Source organism: Bactrocera oleae, chromosome 2 (genome assembly GCF_042242935.1).
Source record: "Bactrocera oleae isolate idBacOlea1 chromosome 2, idBacOlea1, whole genome shotgun sequence".
Lineage (NCBI taxonomy): Eukaryota > Metazoa > Arthropoda > Insecta > Diptera > Tephritidae > Bactrocera > Bactrocera oleae.
Window position 1 is genome coordinate 35,673,355 of NC_091536.1, and position 23,126 is coordinate 35,696,480.

Here is a 23,126-nt window from a genome sequence, read left to right on the forward strand (position 1 = left end):
TTTTTGGTTTTTTAATTTGTTTGAATATTCGGCAAAATCAGTTCTTCGTTTTCCAAACCTATTACCTTCTTTTTGAATAATATATTCATTCACATTTTATGACTAATTCCTTTATTAATAAAGATGGTGATCAATGGTTGATATTGTATATGGCTATTCCTTGCGCTAGTTTACCTATACCTGTGCGCAGAAGCCTTTCATGAACACAACAGCAATCAATATATTATATATGTAGTGTTACATAAAGTGATAGTAATTTACAATTAAAAAACCAAACATTTACACCTCAAATGACTAAGATTAATTTGATGACCTTTATTATGTAGTATATATAACACAACATATTTTTTTATATATTATATTTGAACATGCTATAAATTTTTACACATATGTATGTATATAATTTTTTATCAAGAGCACAAGCAACTATCATGTAAATTTGATTTTATCCATGGTATAAATTTACTAACTCTGGTGTAAACACCCGGATATCCATCTCTACCGCAGCCAACGCCCCAAGAAACTACACCAACAATAAAATACTTTATCCCATTTGAAAGAAGAAGGGGGCCACCGCTGTCTCCTTGACATGAATCCATATTAGGTCTTCCAGCACACAACATACTGGATGTTATCCTAGTGCTTTTATACTTTTGGTTTCGACATTCTGTAATGGACATTATAGGCACTTTCACCTGGTTAACGATTGCTGGCAATTCACCACCTTCATTAGTACGCCCCCATCCAACCACAGTGCCTATTCGTCCTAGGAGATAAAAAAAATAATTTATTAGTTATTGAAAAAATGTATGCATATACGTATGTACATATATACATTTTTTTCTTAAAATTACGTAAACTACTAACATAACATTAACAAGTAAGGAAGGGCTAAGTTCGGATGTAACCGAACATTTTATACTCTCGCAAGGTCAAATGGTATACTCGTTTGAGATTTCTTTGTGGATTGACTGATATTTTCGGTAGAAGGTCAACTATAGGCACTGGGGTCCACATATTTAGTACTTAGGGGTTTGAACAGTTTTGGTTCGATTTAGACAATTTTTGGCCGCAAGGTGGCATACTTTAATTGCATTATTCACGCAAAGTTTTACCCCGATATAATCATTTTTACCTGATTTGCATAGTGGAATGTGAAAGAATCAGATGGAATTGAAAATGGTGTTACATGGGAAGTAAGCGTGGTTGTAGTCCGATTTCGCCCATTTTCGCACTATGACATAGAAACATGAAAAGAACGTTATGCACCGAATTTGGTTGAAATCGGTTGAGCAGATCTCAAGATATGGGTTTTCACCTAAAAGTGGGCTGTGCCACGCCCACTGTCTAATTTTGAACGCGGTTCCTATAAAGTCATCTTATACCATCTCAGAGATAAAATTTAATGTCTCTGGCGTGTTTAGTGCTTGATTTATCGCGCTTTTAGTAGTTTTTAACAGTACCATTATATGGGGAGTGGGCGGAGTTGCCACCCGATTTCAACTATTTTCACACCGTCAATAGAAGTGCTAAAAACATTTGCTTCCAGTGAATTTTGTTATTATAGCATTAGCGGTTTAGGAGATATGCACATTAAACCTATTAGAGGCGGGACCACGCCCACTTTTTAAAAAAAAATTTTAACTGCAGATGCCCCTCCCTAATGTGATCCTGTGTACCAAATAAAAGCCTTGTATCTTATTGCGGAGCTTAGTTATGGCAAGTTATTTGTTTTTGATTAATGGCGTTTTGTGGGCGTGGCAGTGGTCCGATTACGCCCATCTGCAATACCAACCGTCTCACGGTACCATGAAACATGTCTACCAAGTTTCATAAAGATATCTCAATTTTTACTCAAGTTATAGCTTGCACGGACGGACGGACGGACAGACGGACGGACGGACAGACAGTCACCCGGATTTCAACTCGTCTCTTCATCCGGATGATTTATATATATATAACCCTATATCTAACTCGATTAATTTTAGGTGATACAAACAACCGTTAGGTGAACAAAACTATTATACTCTGTAGCAACAGGTTGCGAGAGTATAAAAAGTACACAGATCTTTTAAAAATATGATGTATTGTAATTACACCTGCGTACACACATACAAACTTATGATTATGTAACACTTTCAGTCTTTCTTGGCAAGTAAATCCATCATGAAGACGATTAAATAAGAAATTTTTTTACGTGGTAATATAATATATTAGCTAAAAATTTGCAAGAATCAATACTCTAATTTTGGGTGTAACCGAACGTTTTTTATCGGCAATTCGTAAGGATCCAAGGCAAGGGAAGTATTTCAGTTATCACATATGTATATGTGTATATCTATATGCAATTACGCTAACAAAAAAAGTTTGTGTTTCCTTTTTGAGTATGTTCCCGCTAACATATATAGATAAAATGTATACCTTTGGAAAGGAGAAGACGTGTAGAAATGCACAACCTTATTTTTTGCATGTACGTCAACAGGAAAACGAAATACATTGACCCAAATTTAGCGACTACAACAACTACAAGCGCGGTGGCGCATTTTCATTACTCAATGTTATTTCTCCTTTGCACTTCTTTCTATTTCTCTTTAACACTTAGCACAATAGTATACTTAAGCACATTTCGTCGCTGTTCTGAACAAGTCACATACACATGTATTTGCATTTTATCGGATAATTGTTGAAAATTTATGGGATTTATTTATTATTGGCAAAAAATTAGTTCTTCTTTAAAACAATGCAAACTTTTTAGTCTGTCACTGGTATAGAATTTGTATAAATTATAATTATAATTATCAGTACTGAACAATTCATAAATATCAACTTTCTCTGCTTGTATGCTATCGTCTCCCTAGTACACTGTACTCACGCGAGTGTTGAACTGTTGTTGTTTATGCTAACAAAAACAGTGAGTTGAGTACAGAGTACACACATCCATACGTACACACTGTGAATTTTTTTGGGTAGGTTTCATAGCAATACAAGCGTGCTGCCGATGTCTTTTGTTGAGTAGCATTTAGCCCTATAATTCACAACCGCTTCATGTTAGCGTGTATACTAATAGCTAATATATACATTGGTTTAGTTATACGAGTCCGAGTTGTGATGGCGCCCCGACAACGTACCAGTTCAGTTAAACGCACTTTATGTGAATAAGTGTAACAGACACAGCCTTATTAATAGAGAAATACATACAGACAGTCATTAGACAAACAACATTCAACACACAGCCTAGTTCTAGCCCTCTAAAAAGCCAACCCCCAACACCCTTAAGGCTCTTCCGCAAAAAGCCTCTGGCACAGCCCATTCCACAACCACAATCCCAAAGACCTCTCCGCATCTACACCGAGGTGGCCGGAAATCCAAGCACTTCGGTAAACATCCCTCCACAGATACGGAAGCTTTTTCTGAGCTTCATCTGTGAACAGTCCACTTTCTTCCACGTGTAACCTTGGCTTGAAAATCTTTAACTGCAACTCCAAAAAGAACCGATCTCATCCAGCTACTCGAAGATAAGTAGATCGATGCCGCTTTTATCACTGAGACTCATCTTAACGCCAATAAATCCATGTACATCCCGAACTTCACAGCTTACAGAAACAAATGGGGATGGTGCCGCCATCTGTGTGAGGAACTCCATCCGCCATCTAGTTGCCAACCTTGGCCCCTCAACTCTTGAGGCCTTAGGCATTCACGCACGCACAGAATTATTTCGGCTTGCATCGCCCCAGATTGAAACTTTTTCGCCATCCCATCCCTCTTCGACGCTACCACTACCACCATCATCGCGTGGATTTTAACTCTAGGAACAAGACCGGGATTTGCTCTGCGAACGCGCTAACCCTCTGAAAAATGTCTGTCCAACACAATTTCAACGTCGAAGCGGCGAGACGACTTACCACCCCTCCAATGGTCCCAAGCAAGTATTTTCGACCTAGTTCTCACCAAAAAACACGACAATCAACAGAGACCTCTGGACTCTCCCGGAGCCCAGTTCATACCACACTTCGGTCTACCTGGAGCTCACGAATGGCTTTCTACTTTCACCTCGGTTTAACACCAAAATCGACTTCCTTTTACATTTTCTTCTAGAAACTCCGTACTCTCATTGATGTGGCGGTCACGGAGGATCTCACAGAGGAAATTTAAAGCTCGTTCAGATCTGCCACCTCGTCCAAAAAGAACAAGACTCGCAAACTCTGGCAAAAGCACAGGCACCCCCGACTACGCAACCCCTTAAATTCCATCCTAAGAGAGATAAAGGTTCTTGACCTCCAAAAGAGCTCTGAAGATTTCTGATCCTTCATCACTGAAGCCGAACATCCCGAAATCGCAAGATAGAAGCCGATCCAGGGCTCGACCTTCCGTTTCCTCAAAAATCAGGAAACCGCAGGCCATGATGGTATTGGTAACGGCGTTCTAAAAATCATCCCTAACAAACACTTTGTCGCCCTATGCAACATCACAAAGGCCATATTGCGGTTTCAGTATTTTCCCTCCGCATGGAAAGCCGCCACAGTCATCTTCCTTCCCAAACCGGGTAGAGCCCTAAACGACCCAGTAAATCTCCGCCCCATCAGCATGGTTTGCACCTTCAGCAAAGCCTAATTCTCTCCCGATTAAAGAAGTTTTCACAGAAGAGAAAGTTTTTCCCGACTTCCAATACGGTTTCCGCAATAATTGCGGTTTCGGCGAACAAAGGCTGCCTTGCCTCGAAAACTGTCGAAGCTTGAAGGCGTCTGCTTAGATCAGCACTGAATTTCCCTTGGTTTGTTAGAAACTCACAAATTCTAGCGGATATAAATCTCCCCTCCATTCGTTCTGCAGTATCCTACTCTGCAAATCTCCACGCGTCAGTAACGTCCCACGCAAATCCCAGCATCTACTGTCTTGCCGCTCTTAGGAACAAGAAAACCGACCGGTTCAGAAGGTCAAGCATTCTGACAAATCCCTTCGCTCCATATTAATAAAAATTCTCGTTTCAGCGTCAGATTTCTTTGGGGCCTATTTCCCCTTCAACTGAATTTTTCTCCATCGAAATAGATTCATATTTGGTTGGTAACCAGTGTGGAAAGGTTGTAGTCGGTAGGCGCATCGTGTGAATCCGACACTACCCGTCAGGGTGTCTTCTAGAAGATTGAGATATTCTTTAAAAATAACTTGAGTTACTTTGTTCACATTTTGTTCAAATTCTTCAATAAAATTTAAATACTATTAACATTGTTAATATATTGTATTTTCTATTTGTCGAATTTCGAACATTGGCGACCCTAGAATAATTTGAATTTTCGGTCGCTGGGCAGATTAAATACATATGTAAATGTAATACATAAATATTTTTTTAAGTTAGATAAATTTGAACATTCTACTGGACTATATACAGATAATGATCCCAGTGATCACTAACAAGGAACGGCAGTTCTATTTGTCGAGATACCACAGGCACCAATTTCGCTTCAAATTCATTATTCACCGAATCGTTTAAATGTACAAAATTCAAAATTATCAGATTTTATATATTTTTTTTTAGAAACCCTACAACAGTAAATACTACGACAGTGTTTTTTTTATAACCAAAATTTAGATTTCAATTTGCAAAATTCAAAATTATCAGATTTTATATATTTTTTTTAGAAACCCTACAACAGTAAATAGTACGACAATGTTTTTTTTTTATAACAAAAATTTAGATTTCAATTATTTTACATATAATGATGAATGTCTAGATATGTATGTATGGAATGCAATAGCAAGATTTTTGGTCACCCTTTTTGCGCGACTCTTTAGCATGTGTATGTATATGGACATTCATCGTATTAACATAAGTTCAATCATTGTACCTAATTAGATTTTTAATACAATAAATAGTTCAGTCTATTGTTTACCACCAAGACGCCGCGTTTTTATTTGTTCTTTCTTCTCTTAATTTAATTAACAAGCCCAATTCCTTAATGGAATTATTGTTGCTTCGTTAAAATAACGCGGTCGGGAAAAGCTCTTTCGGATCCTAAATTTTTTCCGCCCAAAGTGGGGAAGTGTTTTTATACCCTGAACAGGTATATCAAGTTTGCCCCAATGTTTGTAAAACTCAGAAGAAAACGTCGGAGACCCTATAAAGTTCTTATATCGAAAACTTTTTCATATGACGGTTGTTGTTTAAGGCAATAATAGTCCAGTCATTTAAGCTTAAATAAGGTAAGAATCTCGGAATTCAGATACCCAGCTGTAAGTCTGTAAATACTTGTATATTGACACCCTAAAAGTTGTCTCAAAACCTACATATGGTAGGGTGTACGCAACTATTAAATTTCAAGGTCAAAGGTCACAAAAATCGGTTTTTTGCGCTTTTTTTGTAAATATCTCATTTCCTATGGGTTTTTTGCTATTGGTATTTATTATCAATATTGTAGAATACAAAATTCTCTACAAATTTTATTTAAACATTTTTTTCATACGGTGAACCGTTTTCGAGATAGAGGGCTTAGAGCGCGCGGTCACAGCATCACTTCAGGTCAACCGGTGCCTCCGATCAAAAACGCGCCATATATAGTTGATGAACTATCGATAAATCAATGATTATAAATATTTGTCAATTTTTATTAACTATTATGTTATATTTTATCATTTTCTTCATGCCTTAAATCTTTATCTATTCAATAATACTGATCACCGTTTCCTAAAATTGAAAAATAATGAAGGGAAAAACTTAAATTTTACTATAATTATATTCCCATTAACACTAATGACATTTTAATTAGAAAATAATTAGGTGCATCTTCTTTAAAATCTGTAAATTTGTAAATAATAGGACAAGATATTGATTTACTCATCATTTTAATTGGGCGTACACTGTCTTACGAACAAGAAATTTGCTTTAAAAAAGTTGGGAAAGGCAATGTAAAAACGGAGATATACTCGACTAAAAGTTTTGATAATTATCCTCATTCCAAAACACATATTTTATTTCTGCACGCATTAAGTGAATGTGACACAACTTCTGCGATTTTTAAAAAGGGAAAAAAAAAACATTTTTAAAAGTTTTTGAGAAACTGACCAATTTGGATGAACTAGCTGCAGCATTTGAGGAAGAAAATTGTTCGGCCCAGAGATTATTAGAGAGTGGAACTCAAACCTCATTGGCAGTCTATAATGCTCCGAAATCTGTGAAAAGTCTCGATCATCTTCGTTATATGCATTACGTCAAGTCTACAAAACTTAATAAACCTGTGCAGCTTTCAAATATTCCACCAACAAGTGCAGCTGCTCATCAACATTTCGAAAGTGTATATTATCAAGTTCAAACTTGGTTAGGGCATGATTTGGAACCCCAGGTATGGGGTTGGGCAATGCGAAACGATTTTCTGGAGCCTATCATGACAATTTTACCACCTGCTCCAGAACATTTGCTAAATATAATACAATTTTCTGCAACTGCAAGAGTGGTTGTGGTTCGCGATGCGGATGCAGGAAAGCGGGCTTGCAATGCTCTTTAGCTTGTGGCCAATGTAATGGGCAAGCTTGTCTCAATGCTCTACCATATCAGAGCGACATTAACGAAGATGGAACTTTTGACCCCGAAATCATGGAAGAACTTGAAACAAATGTCGTTGAAGACGATAATGAAGACCAGTTTGAAATTTACCAGCAGCCGGAAGACGACGATGAAGAGGAAGAAGATGATTAAAATTATAAATTGTAGTTTTTGTACCCTTTATTCCATTTTTTTACTTTTAATAAAAATAAATGTATTGAATGATATTTTTTAATATATTTTTTATATTTTTTTTTTATCATGTAAGAAGTTATTAATATTAATAAGGTTTAAACTCAAATATAATTCCTATATTTTCATTAACAATTCTGCAATTTCATGGGCAGGTAAGTGTTGTTAAATAAATTAATTCTGAATAAAAAGTGGATAGGTTAGGAAAAAATGATAAAATATAATATAATAGTTAATAAAAATTGACAAATATTTATAATCATTGATTTATCGATAGTTCATCAACTATATATGGCGCGTTTTTGATCGGAGGCACCGGTTGACCTGAAGTGATGCTGTGACCGCGCGCTCTAAGCCCTCTATCTCAAAAACGGTTCACCGTATGAAAAACATTTTTAAACAAAATTTGTAGAGAATTTTGTATTCTACAATAGCAAAAAACCCATAGGAAATGAGATATTGACAAAAAAAGCGCAAAAAACCGATTTTTGTGACCTTTGACCTTGAAATTTAATAGTTGCGTACACCCTACCATATGTAGATTTTGAGACAACTTTTAGGGTGTCAATATATAAGTATTTACAGACTTACAGCTGGGTATCTGAGTTCCGAGGTGATCTTACTATAATGACTGGGCTATAACCGCGATCTGCGAAGAAATTGTTCAGATCGGATAACTAAAGCATATAGCTGCCATATAAGCTGAACGATCAGAATTAGGTGCTTGTATGGAAAACTTTTTCATTTGACGAGATATTTTCACGCATGGATTATTATGTGAGGTAATAATGCAATCTCCGAAGAAATTGTTCAGATCGAGTCAATATAGTATAATATATAGCTGCCTTACAAGCTAACCGATCAAAGTTCTTGTGAGGAATTGTTTGTATTTGTTATAGTTTCGGTGCAACCGAAGTTAAAGACTTTGCTTTATTTATACTCTCTCAACTTGTTGCACAGTGTATAATAATTGTGTTCACCTTATGAATGTTTGTTTGTTCACCCAAACCTAATCGAGATAGATTTGGTGTAATATACGTATATATTAATGAACAGGGTGACGAGACGACTTGAAATCAATATGTTAGTAATCTTAATGAAATTCCGAAAAAATCTCTTTCTAATAATAGTGTTTATTCTTGCCTATGATTACGCATAGCGTGCATCGCTGTCGCTGCACTTACTGTTCTTTCATTGATGTGTGCTCGCTCTTTGTTTGCGCAAACCTTCCCAATCGCTTACTCGCAGTTCGCTGCATCTCCCAACGTATTCGTGTATACCCAACGAAACATTGGAACTGGGATTCTGTCATTATACTCTCGCAACCTGTTGCTACAGAGTATAATAGTTTTGTTCACCTAACGGTTGTTTGTATCACCTAAAACTAATCGAGTTAGATATAGGGTTATATATATATAAATGATCACGATGAAGAGACGAGTTGAAATCCGGGTGACTGTCTGTCCGTCCGTCCGTCCATCCGTCCGTCCGTCCGTCTGTCCGTGCAAGCTCTAACTTGATTAAAAATTGAGATATCTTTATGAAACGTGAGACGGTTGGTATTGCAGATGCGCCTAATCGGACCATTGCCACGCCCACAAAACGCCATTATTCAAAAACAAATAATTTGCTATAACTAACCTCCACAACAAGATACAAGACTCTTATTTGGTATACAGGATCACAATAGGGAGGGGCATCTGCAGTTAAAATTTTTTTTTTAAAGTGGGCGTGGTCCCGCCTTTGATAGGTTTAATGTGCATATCTCCTAAACCGCTAATGCTATAATAACAAAATTCACTGGAAGCAAATGTTTTTAGAACTTCTACCTACAGTGTGAAAATAGTTAAAACCGGGTGGCAACTCCGCCCACTCCGGTACTGTTAAAGACTACTAAAAGCGCGACAAATCAAGCACCAAACACGCCAGAGACATTAAATTTTATCTCTGGGATGGTATGAGATGAGTTTATAGGAACCGCGTCCAAATTAGACTGTGGGCGTGGCACCGCCAACTTTTAGGTGAACACCCATATCTTGAGATCTGCTTAACCGATTTCAACCAAATTCGGTGCATAACGTTCTTTTCATAATTCTATGTCATAGTGTCAATGGGCGAAATCGGACTACAACCACGCCTATTTTCTATATAACACCATTTTTAATTCCATCTGTTCTTTCACTTTCCACTATGCATATCAAGCAAAAATGATTGTATCGGGGTAAAACTTTGCTTGAATAATGCGTTTGAAGTATGCCACCTTGTGACCAAAAATTGTCTAAATCGAGTCAAAAATGTTCAAGCCCCTAGGTAATGAATATGTGGACCCCACTGCCTATAGCTCACTTTTTACCGAAAATATCGGTCAACATAGAACAAGGCGGCAAGATCCACAAAGAAATCTAAAACGTCAAATGGTATAGACTTTGCGAGAGTATAAAATGTTCGGTTACATCCGAACTTAGCCCTTCCTTACTTGTTTTGTCATATCTTTGTTGTATCATATGAAATCTAATCGCAAATATTTAACTATTATATTTACATATTTTTATTACTAGTCCTTCTATCGCCAATCTGATATCGTCATCTAACAAACATTCAATTTATAGGTTGAAATTTTTCGTTATTTGGAGAACATTTTTAACGTGTCTTTGGGGCATAACTTAAACAACAACGAGCTACTATTAAAAAAATATTTCACGTATAAAAAATATTGTGGAGGCCAGTCTATGGCTAGCCCCTTTCAGCAGCCGAGTACTAATACCGACTTGGCATTCTTGAATCATACTTAAAACAGACGGAAATTAAAAGTATACATTCTGAGGACTGCAGCCGTGTGGATCTTGAGGAGCAGTCACAGGTTATCAAGGATTACAACACCACACTGTCAGACACCCCTCGTGTAATGCAAGCAGAATGGAAATTCTCTCATTCAACGGCAAGTACTCTGAATAACTAAATTTTATAACTGGCTTTCAGCAAATTATTCATGATAAATATAGCTTGTTCAACGTAGAGAAATTTAACCATTTACGCAACTGTCACAATGGTCCGAGATTTGAAACCATTGACGCTTTTCAAGTTGGCAATAAAAATTATATGAAGGCATTGGAGTGACTTAAAGCTCGGTATGATAACCCAGCTCTCATAGCTTTTGAAAATATTTCTTTGTTATTTGAAGTTTCGTCCATTTCTAAGCCTAATGGTGGTCAGTTGAGAAGTTCGATGGAGAAGGCATCAGCAATTTACGGCTCGTTGTTTTCATTTTGAAATGAAAGCCGAAATTCACATTTCACACCACATTACAAGGTAGATGAACAACCCAATCGCAAATGAAAGGAGTCTCTGGACTTCAAAACTTTGCCGAGCTGAAAGATTGCACGTTTTGGAGAGACATTGCCTGTACCTCGACTCAATTCATAAAGCTCATACCGTTGGATACGTACACCAAAGCACTACCAACGCGCCTAAAGCAAAATGTTCACGTAAGGGTTATTCATTTTCTTGTTCTAACTCTTCTTGTTCGGTGTGTTCCAGCAACAATCATAAAATACACAACGGCGACCGTTCCAAGGCGCTTAGTGTGTCGCAACGCTTTGACCATACAAGAAAGATGGGTCTCTGTGTTAACTGCTTATCAAAGAATTGGTAAGTCCTCTACTAATGTAAAGTATTACACTTCTACAATAACTAAGTCGCAAGCGATGACTTTGGCTCTCGATTTTTGTATTACTTCGTACACCGTTTATCATCCGAAACCGGAGATAGATACATCTACAGGGTATTTCCACCAAATATTGTACTCGTTGATGATCAGTTCCATAAATCAATTAAAATTGACTAATTTTAGGGAACGGAGAGCTTTTTATACTCTCGCAACCTGTTGCTACAGAGTATAATAGTTTTGCAAGCTCTAACTTGAGTAAAAATTGAGATATCTTTATGAAACTTGGTAGACTTGTTTCTTGGTGCCGTGAGACGGTTGGTATTGCATATGGGCGTAATCGGACCACTTATTTTAGTTATTTGGTACACAGGATCACATTAGGGATGGGCATCTACAGTTAAATTTTTTTTTTTAAAGTGGCCGTGGTCCCGCCCCTAATAGGTTTAATGTGTATAACTCCTAAACCGCTAATGCTATAATAACGAAATTCACTGCAAGCAAATTTTTTTAGAACCTTTACCTACAGTGTGAAAATAGTTGAAATCGTGCGGCAACTCCGCCCACTCCCCATATAACGGTACTGTTAAAAACTACTAAAGGTGCGATAAATCAAGCACTAAATACGCCCGAGACATAAAATTTTATCTCTGAGATGGTATAAGATGACTTTATAGGAACCGCGTTCAAAATCAGGCAGTGGGTGTGGCACAGCCCACTTTTAGGTGAAAACCCATATCTTGAGATCTGCTTAACCAATTTCAACCAAATTCGGTACATAACATTCTTCTCATATTTCTATGTTATAGTGCGAAAATGGGCGAAATGGGATGACAACCACGCCTATTTCCCATATAACACATTTTCAATTCCATCTGACTTTTTTTGACTTTCACTTTCCACTATGCATATCAAGCAACAATGATTATATCGGGGTACAACTTTGCGTGGATAATACGTTTAAAGTATGCCACCTTGTGATCAAAAATTATATAAATCGAACCAAATCTGTTCAAGCCCCTAAGTACTAAATATGTGGACCCCAGTGCCTATAGTTGACCTTCTACCGAAAATATCAGTCAATCCACAAAGAAATCTCAAACGACTTTGCGAGAGTATAAAATGTTCAGTTAGATCCGAACTTAGCCCTTCCTTACTTGTTTAGTTTACTTTCGGTAGGATAAATTAAACTTGGTGATATTCTTCTGGTTTTACAGAAAACACTATTAGGCTGAATCGTTTACCAAATGCTTGTTTGCCTGTGAGAAGTCTATAAATTCAAAATTGGAAAAATTGTGGCAAATTGAAGAAATTGCAACAAAGCCGGACATGTGGACAGGTAAACAACACAGCTTCGAAAAGTTACATACATACTTATAGTTATAATGACACCGTATCTCGAAGTCCAAACGATAAGATCATAGTGAACATTCCATTCAGCACTGATCCTTTCTGCTTGGGTGAATCATATAATATATAATATTTATTACAGATTTGCGATGATTTAATGGACATTCTACGGTTGCAACCAGTACCTATGCTCAAGAAACAGTATGTAGCCTTCGTGGATGAATAGGAGAGTCGAGGACACATGAATAAGTGGTATTGGTCTTAAATGGAATTAAATTAAAGATCATGTTATGTTTTCATTCCTACCAAAACAGCTAACAAGCGGAATCATCACTAAAGGGACAATACTATCCATCGCTTCGTCGCCCTTTAACCCGCTTAGACTACCAGCACCAGTAATCGTTACTGCAAAAGTTCTACATCAGGACCTGTGGTTGCGGAAACTTGAATGGGATCCATTAAACATCGTATCGGCGTGCCAGACATTTGTCAACAATCTCTCGGATCTACCTTAAGTTAGAATTCCTAGACACTGTTTATCTGCTAACGTGCAGTCTTTACAAATACAGGGTGGCACACGAATCGTGCTACAAAACAAACCGTAATAAATTTTCTTCTGTGTGAGTAATATACTTTAGCAGGTCATTATTTAGTTTTTTCAAAATCAATGCTTGGAATACCGAAAAAAGGGTTTGGATAGTGCAGCGGTACAATTCTTTACAGTCCGTTATTTCATCCAAACGGAATTAAGACGGGATTTTCGCGGTACTCCGCCGAGTAGATGGGTCATTATAAAGTTGGTAAACATGTTTGCCGAATCTGAAAGTATCGCAAGAAGACCGCCCCATCGAGATCCTTATGTTCGTGTTTAATAAACAAAACGCATAGTCACTTTAGGCAAATCCAAGATATTCGACTCGCAACTTAGAGTTAGCAGACGGTCATTATAACGGATAATTCACGATGACTTAAACCTGTTTCCGTACAAAGTTCAAATAACAAGCCGGTTAAACCTTCTAGATTGCCTATTCGCCTGGATTTTTGCCAAAAAATTATTGAAATGGCCGACGAAGACAATAACTTTATATATTGCTTGTTAATGTCTGATGATTCCCATTTTGATCTTAACGATAATGGAAGCAAACAAAATTATCGTATGTGGAATAAATCAAATCCATAAATAATCCACGAGAGGAAACTTCGCCTAGAACGATTCACCGTGCGGTGCGCAGTTTCATCAAGGTGTGTTGTCGAGCCATACTTCTTTGAAGAAAACGGTATTTTAGTAACTGTCAATGGGCACCGTTATTTAAAGATTGTGAATGAGTTTTTTTTAGCCAGAACTGCGCCGAAGATTCCACTTACCGCTCGCCACGAAGGTCACTGATTGCACCAGACTTTTTTTATGAGGTTATGTCAAGCAAGAGGTGTACAAAACAAAATCCAGAAACCTGACTGAATTCAAACAGTCCATTAAATCGGTAATTGAAGCAATCCCGACTTCAACCCTTCAGGCCGCAATGAATACTTTTTTAATTAGGTGTCGCATATTCGTGGCTGAGCATGGGGGGTTATTTACGGTCCATAATTTTTAAAAATAATTAATTATATAAAATAAAATAAAATTTGCAATATAATAAAAAAAAATAAATGTAATGCATTGATTATAAAAAAAGTTATTATAAATTGGCTTCAAATGCATTCGAGTACACTTTCAGCTTTTGTTGGAAACAGAGTATCGGAAATTTAGGATTTGTTGGAAACATATGCCAAAAAAAGCAACTCAGCAGACATTGTATACCGAAGAAACACACCATTTGAACTAACAAACTCAATTCTGAGTTTCTATATAAAGATGAAAGAAATTGCAATTCTAAATCGTTAATGCCCGTGCCCTTACTAGACGTATCGTTCGATTATGTGTTCATTGCGTTCGCTACAACCCAAATTTGCTTCAACATATGTATGATCGATAATCTTCCTGTTAGGCGCTTGACACCAACATGACCATTTCCTTGTTGCGGCGTCGATTTCTGTGGACCTGTCAACGTCTGTCTTCGTATCAGGGGCAAGATATCCTATAAATCTTATGTTGCCATATTTGTGAGTTCACATTGAAGTCGGCTCTGACTTGCCCACGGATGCATTTCTGTCACTTACACGAATTATAGTCAGAAGAGGATTTCCATTTTTTGCGATAACGCAACTAATTTCGTCGGCGTCTGTAGCAAACTTGCTGAAATTAAAACCGTTCTCTTCAAGAGGGAAAACCAAGATGTCATCAAAAATTATTACGCTACAGAATTTGTTTATTTTCATTTTATCCCTCTTAGGGCCCCTCATTTTGATGGCATTTGGGAGGACATTTGAATCGAAGTCATGAATACTAAGTTAACATATAAGGAACTCACTACAGCCTTCGTAGAAATTTAAGGAATTCTTAATTCTCGGCTCATATCACCAATTTCTTCTAACCGCAGCGACTACGAAGTTTTGAATCCAGCAGTAGCAGACAACGTCAATCAAGTCAACAATTGGAATCAAATAACCACCGTCAAACAAATATTCTGGAAACGTTGATTATACAACTACATAAGCGAACTTCAAGCGTGAGTGAAATACTGATCATGGAAATGTCAGTGAGAATGCAATGGTTCTTATCCATGAGGACTTTGTACCACCGCAACGATGACTTAATGATCGTGTTATAGGTGCAGTACCAGAAAAGATGCACGAGTCAGAGTGGTTAATGTGCGAACTTCGAAAGGTATCATCCCTGGCCCATTCCGAAATTGTAGTTTTACCTGTTTCAAATCCCTTTCAACGGGGCCGGGATTTTGGGTCACCTAAAGTTACACTCTGTAGGTGGTGGTAGCCAGAAAACCCCAATTTTGTCAGTTTGACACTTTTTGTGCATTTTTGTCTTGTTGCTTTCTGAAATTTTCCGACAAAAAATTATTTTCAGTTTTAAAGGTTTCAAATTTAGTTTACAAACAGATATGATCTGCCAAAATAGTTTTTTTTTCACAATTCGTAAGAAATATATTTTGTTTTTAATAATAAGTATCCTATGTTCTTTCCAATACTTACATTCACATTTATAATATATGTATGGATGTATGGATTACATTAAATAATTCAGTCTATTGTTGACCACCAAGACGCCGCGTTTTTTTTTGTTCTTTCTTTTCTTAATTTAATTACACAGCCGAATTCCTTAATATGAATAAGGCGGTCTAGAAAAACTCTTCTGGATCCAACATACTCCATAACCTAAAGTTAAATTACTGTTAGATGGCGAAAGGTTGCAGAAACGTGCACAATACTCTCCCCAAATCGGCCGGCAGCAAAGGGTCTGCATGCTGGCTCTCGATGTTAAGATTCAAAGTATCTGCTTTCATTACTTTGAGTGGGTCTTTTCTATCATTACTTACAAGATTTTTTATTTGTTCTAATGCTAAATTAAAACATTCGTTTAAATGTAGTTGATCATTCATTGTCTCGTCTGTCTTTAGTACTTGTAAGTGGTTTGAATTATTTGTCATTGTCGTACATCGTACCAAATATCCATTTGGATATGCTGACTACTGCATTTACTAAAACTATTTATTTCTAGCAATTCTGTTTGTAATATGTCTTTATGATCAGTATTTAGTAGAATAATATTGTCCGTCATTTTATTAATTATATTTTCCATTTCTTCTATATTTATTAGGTGCGCTACTATGTCTGTGTCCTTGACTATTTCTTGTGTCCTGATTTCAATGTCTATAATTCCTAATTGTTTAGACAGTTTCGTAGTTATCAAAAATCCTTCAATCAGTTGGAATGTCTGAAAATTTTAGTGGTTTTTTAATGTAAGAATGATAAACATTTTCCAGCTTTTGGTTCTTATACTTGGGTTGTTCATTATGTCTTACAGCTTTATCGTTTTCCTCCTCTGCTCTTTTCATAACTTTCCCTTTTTTTGATGCAATTTATTTATAACTTTATTCTTTGTTGCTATTAAATTATTTTTTACTAATTCTTCATCTAATTGATTATGTTGTACATGATTTGGTGTACATTTAATTGTCGAAAGTCTATTGTTATATTTTCTTATAGATTTTTGTATTATTTACTTTACTGGTAATTTTTTATTCAATTTATACAAAATTATAAATTTTTCTACTATAAAAACCTTTCTTCATCTAAATTACATGTGTAGCTATTTGGTTTTGTAAAGTGAATCTCAACATTTTCATTATCTAAGAGTAAGAATAAAATGGTCTTCTAACTTTGCTTCGGCTGAATGTATTGTCGCTATAGTTTCTTCGTCTTCTATGTTGTGATTGAAAAATTTTCTGAAATAATATCCATCATTATCCTGCATAAAAAGTCGGCTACTTTATTTTCTTTGCCTTTTAAATATTAGATTTCAAATTATTATACATCTGTCCTCTGTCAGGATTTCTATTACTCCATTTGTTTGTCGGATTATCTCCATTAATTTTAACTTTCTATATTCTGATCTAATGGTACTATCCTTAAATCTTCTATTTGTCATCGTTTTCATTATATTATTAAAATTTCCCTAAATTTGATTTAACGAAACTTCTTCTGTCATTTCTTTTAAGAAGTTTACTAATAAACCGTCCATGTTGCTTAAATCAATGTAATGATCAGCTTTATAGCAGACTGTCAATTCGTCCCACAAATATATTATATTTTGTACTTCTCTAATAAGTTCATTGACTGAACTTACTTTAAGGTTTTCCATCTTTTTGTGGAGCTCCACGTTTGGTCTCTACCTCACTTTCAATGTTTCCTTGATGAGTTGTCAGCTAACCGGTTGTAGGATATTTATAATGGTGTCCCTCGCCTCCGCTTGTATAGTTCAATAGAATATTGTCCACACTATTTCCTTCTGCAGCTCACTGTTATTAATCGTGAATAACAAGTATTCCGTACTACTGAAGAATGAGTTAATAGTTATCTCTCCCGTTCCAGTGAATATGGGCAGATCGTTGACTAATCTTAACAAAACATGTCTACTGCCATTAGTTTCTTCTACTCGATTTCGTAACTCCAGTTAGGCTTGCCGCATCTGTTCTAATTGTTGTTCTCTGCGTGTAAGTTCTTCTACTAGATTTACCGCTGCCATCTGAGCCTGTTCGCCCTCCATATTTTATTTATTATATTTTGTGTTTAGTTATTTTAAGTGTTCACTGCACTTTATTTTGGGTGGTGTTCACTTTAACTTTTTTTGGTATATATACATATGGTATATATATTTATAGTATGGTGTCAACTTCCTTAGTGTTCACTACACACCTTTTCCCAAATTAATTTCACTCTGGTGCCTATTTCGGTATTCAGGTAAAAAAAAAATTTTATTTTTTTATTTTGTTTTATTCTAGAGGGTTTGGTCAACTCTTGAAATGGCTACAGATTCGCACAATTTTTTGTCGGGATTATATAAAAATAAACGGTTATATCGGTTTTCACGATTTTTATTGTTTTCGAACACGGTTCGTATCACTGATCCTTATTTGCTTTAATTACCTCTTTTAAAAGGATACTACCGACTGCGCCAATTTTATTTTCAAATCGCGTTCGAGTTCTTAAAAAATGTATTCCTAAATTACTCGAAGAGAAAAAAGCACTTGGTTTGGATAGGAGAATCTGAATGATTTTAAAATTTATTAATTATAATAGTTAATTTTTCAATAACATTTACTTAAATGCTGACTAAGTTAGGAAATATCATGAACGGAGTGATTTTGTTTTGTATAATTTTAATTGATGTTTACAATAGCAAAGAAAAGAGTGTCATATTACAAATTTATTGATTTCCGGTTTTCTGGTTGATTTGATCATGAAATTAAGCAAATTTATCATTTTCAATGTATGTTGTTGGGATATTCATATATGTAACTCGCTATATCGTAAGGTTTTCTGGTTGATTTGATCATGAAATTCAGCAAATTTATCATTTTCAATGTTTGTTGTTGAAATATTCATATATGTAACGCGCACGTTTTGTTCGCTGCGCAGTCAGTAGTGATGGGAACTATCGAAAAAAATGTATCAAGTTATTCGACAGTTCAGCAATTTTCATTCATTCGGTAGTTTTCAAGAAGTCATTCATAACTAAATTTTCGTTTATTACCAATTTTTCGTTCGTTACTAGTTTTTTCATTAATTAGTAATTTTCGTTTATTACTATTTTTTCGATTTTAAACGATTTTTTGAATGAATGATGATTTTTTGTGTATGCAAGTTGATTTCTAGCAAAGTTGTTTATACGAATTAATTTATTCGCTTTCTAGGGCTTCACCTTATATAATATTATATTCAGCAAATGTACGAAAATTGCTTAAATTGTGTGTACTTCAAAATTATGTTGAATGATTTATGTTAGATTATATATAATAATGGAAATTAATTCAATGCGAGTATGAAAGGTTGAAATTAATAGATGAGTAAAAACACGTCAAGTGGACCCCCCATTTTCCACTTGATCATCGAATTTGAACGTGAGTATGTAGTCCCCCTCTCAGTTTTTTTAATTTTAACAACATTTTTTTTTTAATTGAAAATTTTCACTACTTTTAGTTAAAAAATTAATAACTAGAAAACTATTGGTGATTTTTAAATGAAATTTTCAGGAGTTATAGCTCAAAACTTGTACTTTGAGAAAATATGTATGAATTTAAAAATTTTTTTTTTTTAAATTGTTAATTAACTTTTAAGTTAAGAAATGAAAATTTTAATAACTTCTCCCTCAAAAAATTAAAAATTTTTTTTTAGCATTTTGCAATAAACATCAAAGTAACGAAATCCGCAAAAAACTTTGACTGATCGCGATTAGATTAAGCAAAAAAAAATTTTATGACGATCGGTCAGCGCTGCCAGTATAGCGGTTCGGCAACGCGACACTTAGAGTGTGTAACATATTTCATTTGTATGTTGGGATGATGGTCTCACATTTTGCTTGCAGTTAATTAGCATGAATGTGGTAGAACAATATGCATAGTACCTACCGGCTTAATAGTTTCAAAGAAATACTTAAGACGGGAATTCCCTAATCCACCAGAATGTATTGAATACCCGCTATTAATGTTTCAAGGCCAAATTTTTAACTGGAATGTCCTATTCTTTAAATATTAAAAATTCATAATTTCTTTAAATTGAATATTTTTGAGTATCTTTGTCATTGACTATCTTAGTCATTGACTTATCTTTAGAGTTAGTAATTATAAATAAGGAATAATACTTCATGTTTTAATTAAAAATATCGTTATTTTATGATTAATTTTATTTCAACAAATGAAATATAATAAATTAAATATTTTTTCATAAATAAAAAAACAAAGAAGTAAAACAATTGTTAAATTAATTCTTATAACTTATACGTATTGCTTTATTTCTTTTTTTAACTTTATTGGTAACGATTTTAATGTCTTTGGCGAAAACTTTGCACTCGAGTGATGTATTATTAAGAGCTCTGTAATGATGATATTGGCGTGTATTTTTTATGGTTACACATCGGTCATAATGTAATTTAAACATCTTCTCATGGGAGTCATGATCTTCTTGAGAGCAAAAACCAAAGTTAAATTTTTTAAATGGATTCTTACCCCATTCAAATAATGAAGTTGCATTGGTTATCTGCTTATCGCTTTCCCGTTGAAGACTTGCACGAAAAGCTTGCCTCTTAAAACTTCCTGCCAAACCATCACATGCTCCTTTCGCATGAGAAGTAGCAAAAAAATTCCATTCCGCGTCCACGTTGAAATCTTTTTTATGATTTATTAACTTCACAAAATTATACTTATTTTTGTACTGAGAAGCAGCTCCGTCAGAAAAATAGGAAATCTTTTTTATTTTATCCGCTCTAAACTTATTTTTTAGAAATTTTATCAATTTAAAATACTAACAAAAAACTAACTTTTTCCGAAATTACCACGTAGTTTATATGTTTCATTTCTTCATTTTCTCTATAGTACACAACGTAAGGGTGAATTGTAGCCTGACTGGTATTCCAATGATGAGATTGGATGGCATTTTGAACAGTAAAAGTATAATTTTCAGAAAAATCAAGGCAAACGATAAATTCTCCATCCTCAACAGATTTTTTCTTATTTATTTCTTTTCACCGCAAAGGATTTAGTTCGAATATCATTTTATTTAAAACAAGAATTGTAATGTTAATTGGATGTTTTATAATGAATAGAAAAAAATATGGGGTAAAAAAGTTATGGATTTTTAATACTTAAAGAATAGGACATTCCAGTTAAAAATTTGGCCTTGAAATATTAATAGCGGGTATTCAATACACTCTGGTGGATTAGGGAATTCCCGTCTTAAGTATTTCTTTGAAACTATTAAGCCGGTAGGTATTATGCATATTGTTCTACCACATTCATGCTAATTCCCTGCAAGCAAAATGTGAGACCATCATCCCAACATACAAATGAAATATGCTACACACTCTAAGTGTCGCGTTGCCGAACCGCGTGGTATTGGTATTATAATTTTAATTGCAATATTTTTGCTGGAATCTCAGAAATTTATATATTTTATAAAGAAATATTTTTTATATATAGTTAAATCAAACTAAAATGCAACCAGGATTAAAGAAGTGAGCAGTGTGGGAGATTTATACTAAAAATGGTGATAATATTAACTTTAATATTTGAAAAAAAAAATCTTAAGTTTTCTGGTAATACTCAAATTTGAATGATCGCCTACGACGAAGGCATCCATCATTCATCTTAAAAATTACTTTTTCTTACTGTACATATAAATATTTAAGAATACACAAAGAAAATTTCATATCGTTCCGGTGAATATTTTCAAAGTTACACGCAAATTTGGAAACGCGTTTCAGAGTGCTTGGAAGTACAAGGCCGGAGCGGCAGCGACTACCTGACCAAGCTATAAACGCGTTTTTCTCAGAATGGTGTTTTCAAAGTCGGTGACCAACATTACTCGAAAACGGCTAAGCCGATTAGTCTCAAATTTAACACGAGCTTCTTAAATATATTTTTTAGTAATTGATCGAAGATTTTTTCTCTCCGATAAATATTTTTTTTTATACACAATTTAAGGGCGAAATTTCGGTGAAAAATCGATTTTTTTTTTCGAGAAACCGCCAGTTTGTCAAAAAATTGTATTGTTTGCTTATTCCTTCGATTAATTACTAGATTTGACATTACTTTAACGTAATCTGTTTGGTTTTTTAATTTCAGATGATCCAGTTCAGAGATATAGTGGTCATTGCAAAACGTCTTTTTTAGAGGAGCTCCCGGAAATCAGCTGTAGGTCGAAAATAAATATTTTTCATTGCGCTAAGTCTTAAAACATAGTTAAAATATACTATATATGTGTATACATTTTCGGATCAATAAATTTAAAAGTTTTCTCAGAAAAACTTCTGAAAGCTTATTTTTTCGGCCTTCTAACTGTATATAACCCCATAATCAACTTAGATATGCCAAGCTGTTCTACAATAGAAAGAGATATGAATTAAAAAATATCAATAGAAATTTTTGAAAGAGACTTAAGTAGTGCTTCTTTTATACCAACTGTGAACGTGGAAACTGCGACAAGTTCTTCAGCAATACCTAGCAGATATGTTTTAAGTAGTGAACATTTAAAGAGAAGATGCAAACAAAGTTATTTGTTACAAGCACGCGATCTGAGCTTTCAGAAACTGAAAAGAGAAGTATCGATGAATCTCTCATTAAAATAGTTACACGAGATCTACAACCCCTCTCCCTTGTCGAAAATGAAGGATTCTGCGAATATACAAAAAAAACTTCAGCCTTTATATTCCATCCCAAACAGGAAAGTCTTTCCAACACGATGTTACGTGCAAAATATAATGAAATACGGAAAAAGCTTCATGACATTTTTATACTCTCGCAACCTGTTGAGAGTATAATAGTTTTGTTCACCTAACGGTTGTTTGTATCACCTAAAACTAATCGAGTTAGATATAGGGTTATATATATATAAATGATCAGGATGAAGAGACGAGTTGAAATCCGGGTGACTGTTTGTCCGTCCGTCCGCCCGTGCAAGCTCTAACTTGAGTGAAAATTGAGATATCTTTATGAAACTTGGTAGACAGTCTTGGTACCGTGAGGCGGTTGGTATTGCAGATGGGCGTAATCGGACCACTGCCACGCCCACAAAACGCCATTAATCAAAAACAAATAAATTGCCATAACTAAGCTCCACAACAAGAAAAAAACTCTTATTTAGTATACATGATCGCAATATGGAGGGGCATCTGCAGTTAAATTTTTTTTAAGTGGGCGTGGTCTCGCCCCTAATAGGTTTAATGAGCATATCTCCTAAACCGCTACTGATATAATAACAAAATTCACTGGAAGC

The 23,126-nt window shown here is 35.1% G+C and overlaps 1 protein-coding gene across 3 annotated transcripts in view; it reads right to left on the bottom strand.

Moving 5' to 3' along the window:
- Positions 1–295: 295 nt before the first annotated feature.
- LOC118680071 (trypsin-1) overlaps positions 296–23,126 on the bottom strand; it is a 283,757-nt gene continuing 260,926 nt past the window's right edge. For all 3 annotated transcript variants that reach the window (XM_070112976.1, XM_070112977.1, XM_070112978.1), the window contains exon 3: positions 296–766. In XM_070112976.1, coding sequence (XP_069969077.1) covers positions 411–766 — 356 coding nt within the window. In that variant the 3' untranslated portion in view covers positions 296–410. The remainder of the gene's footprint in view (positions 767–23,126) is intronic.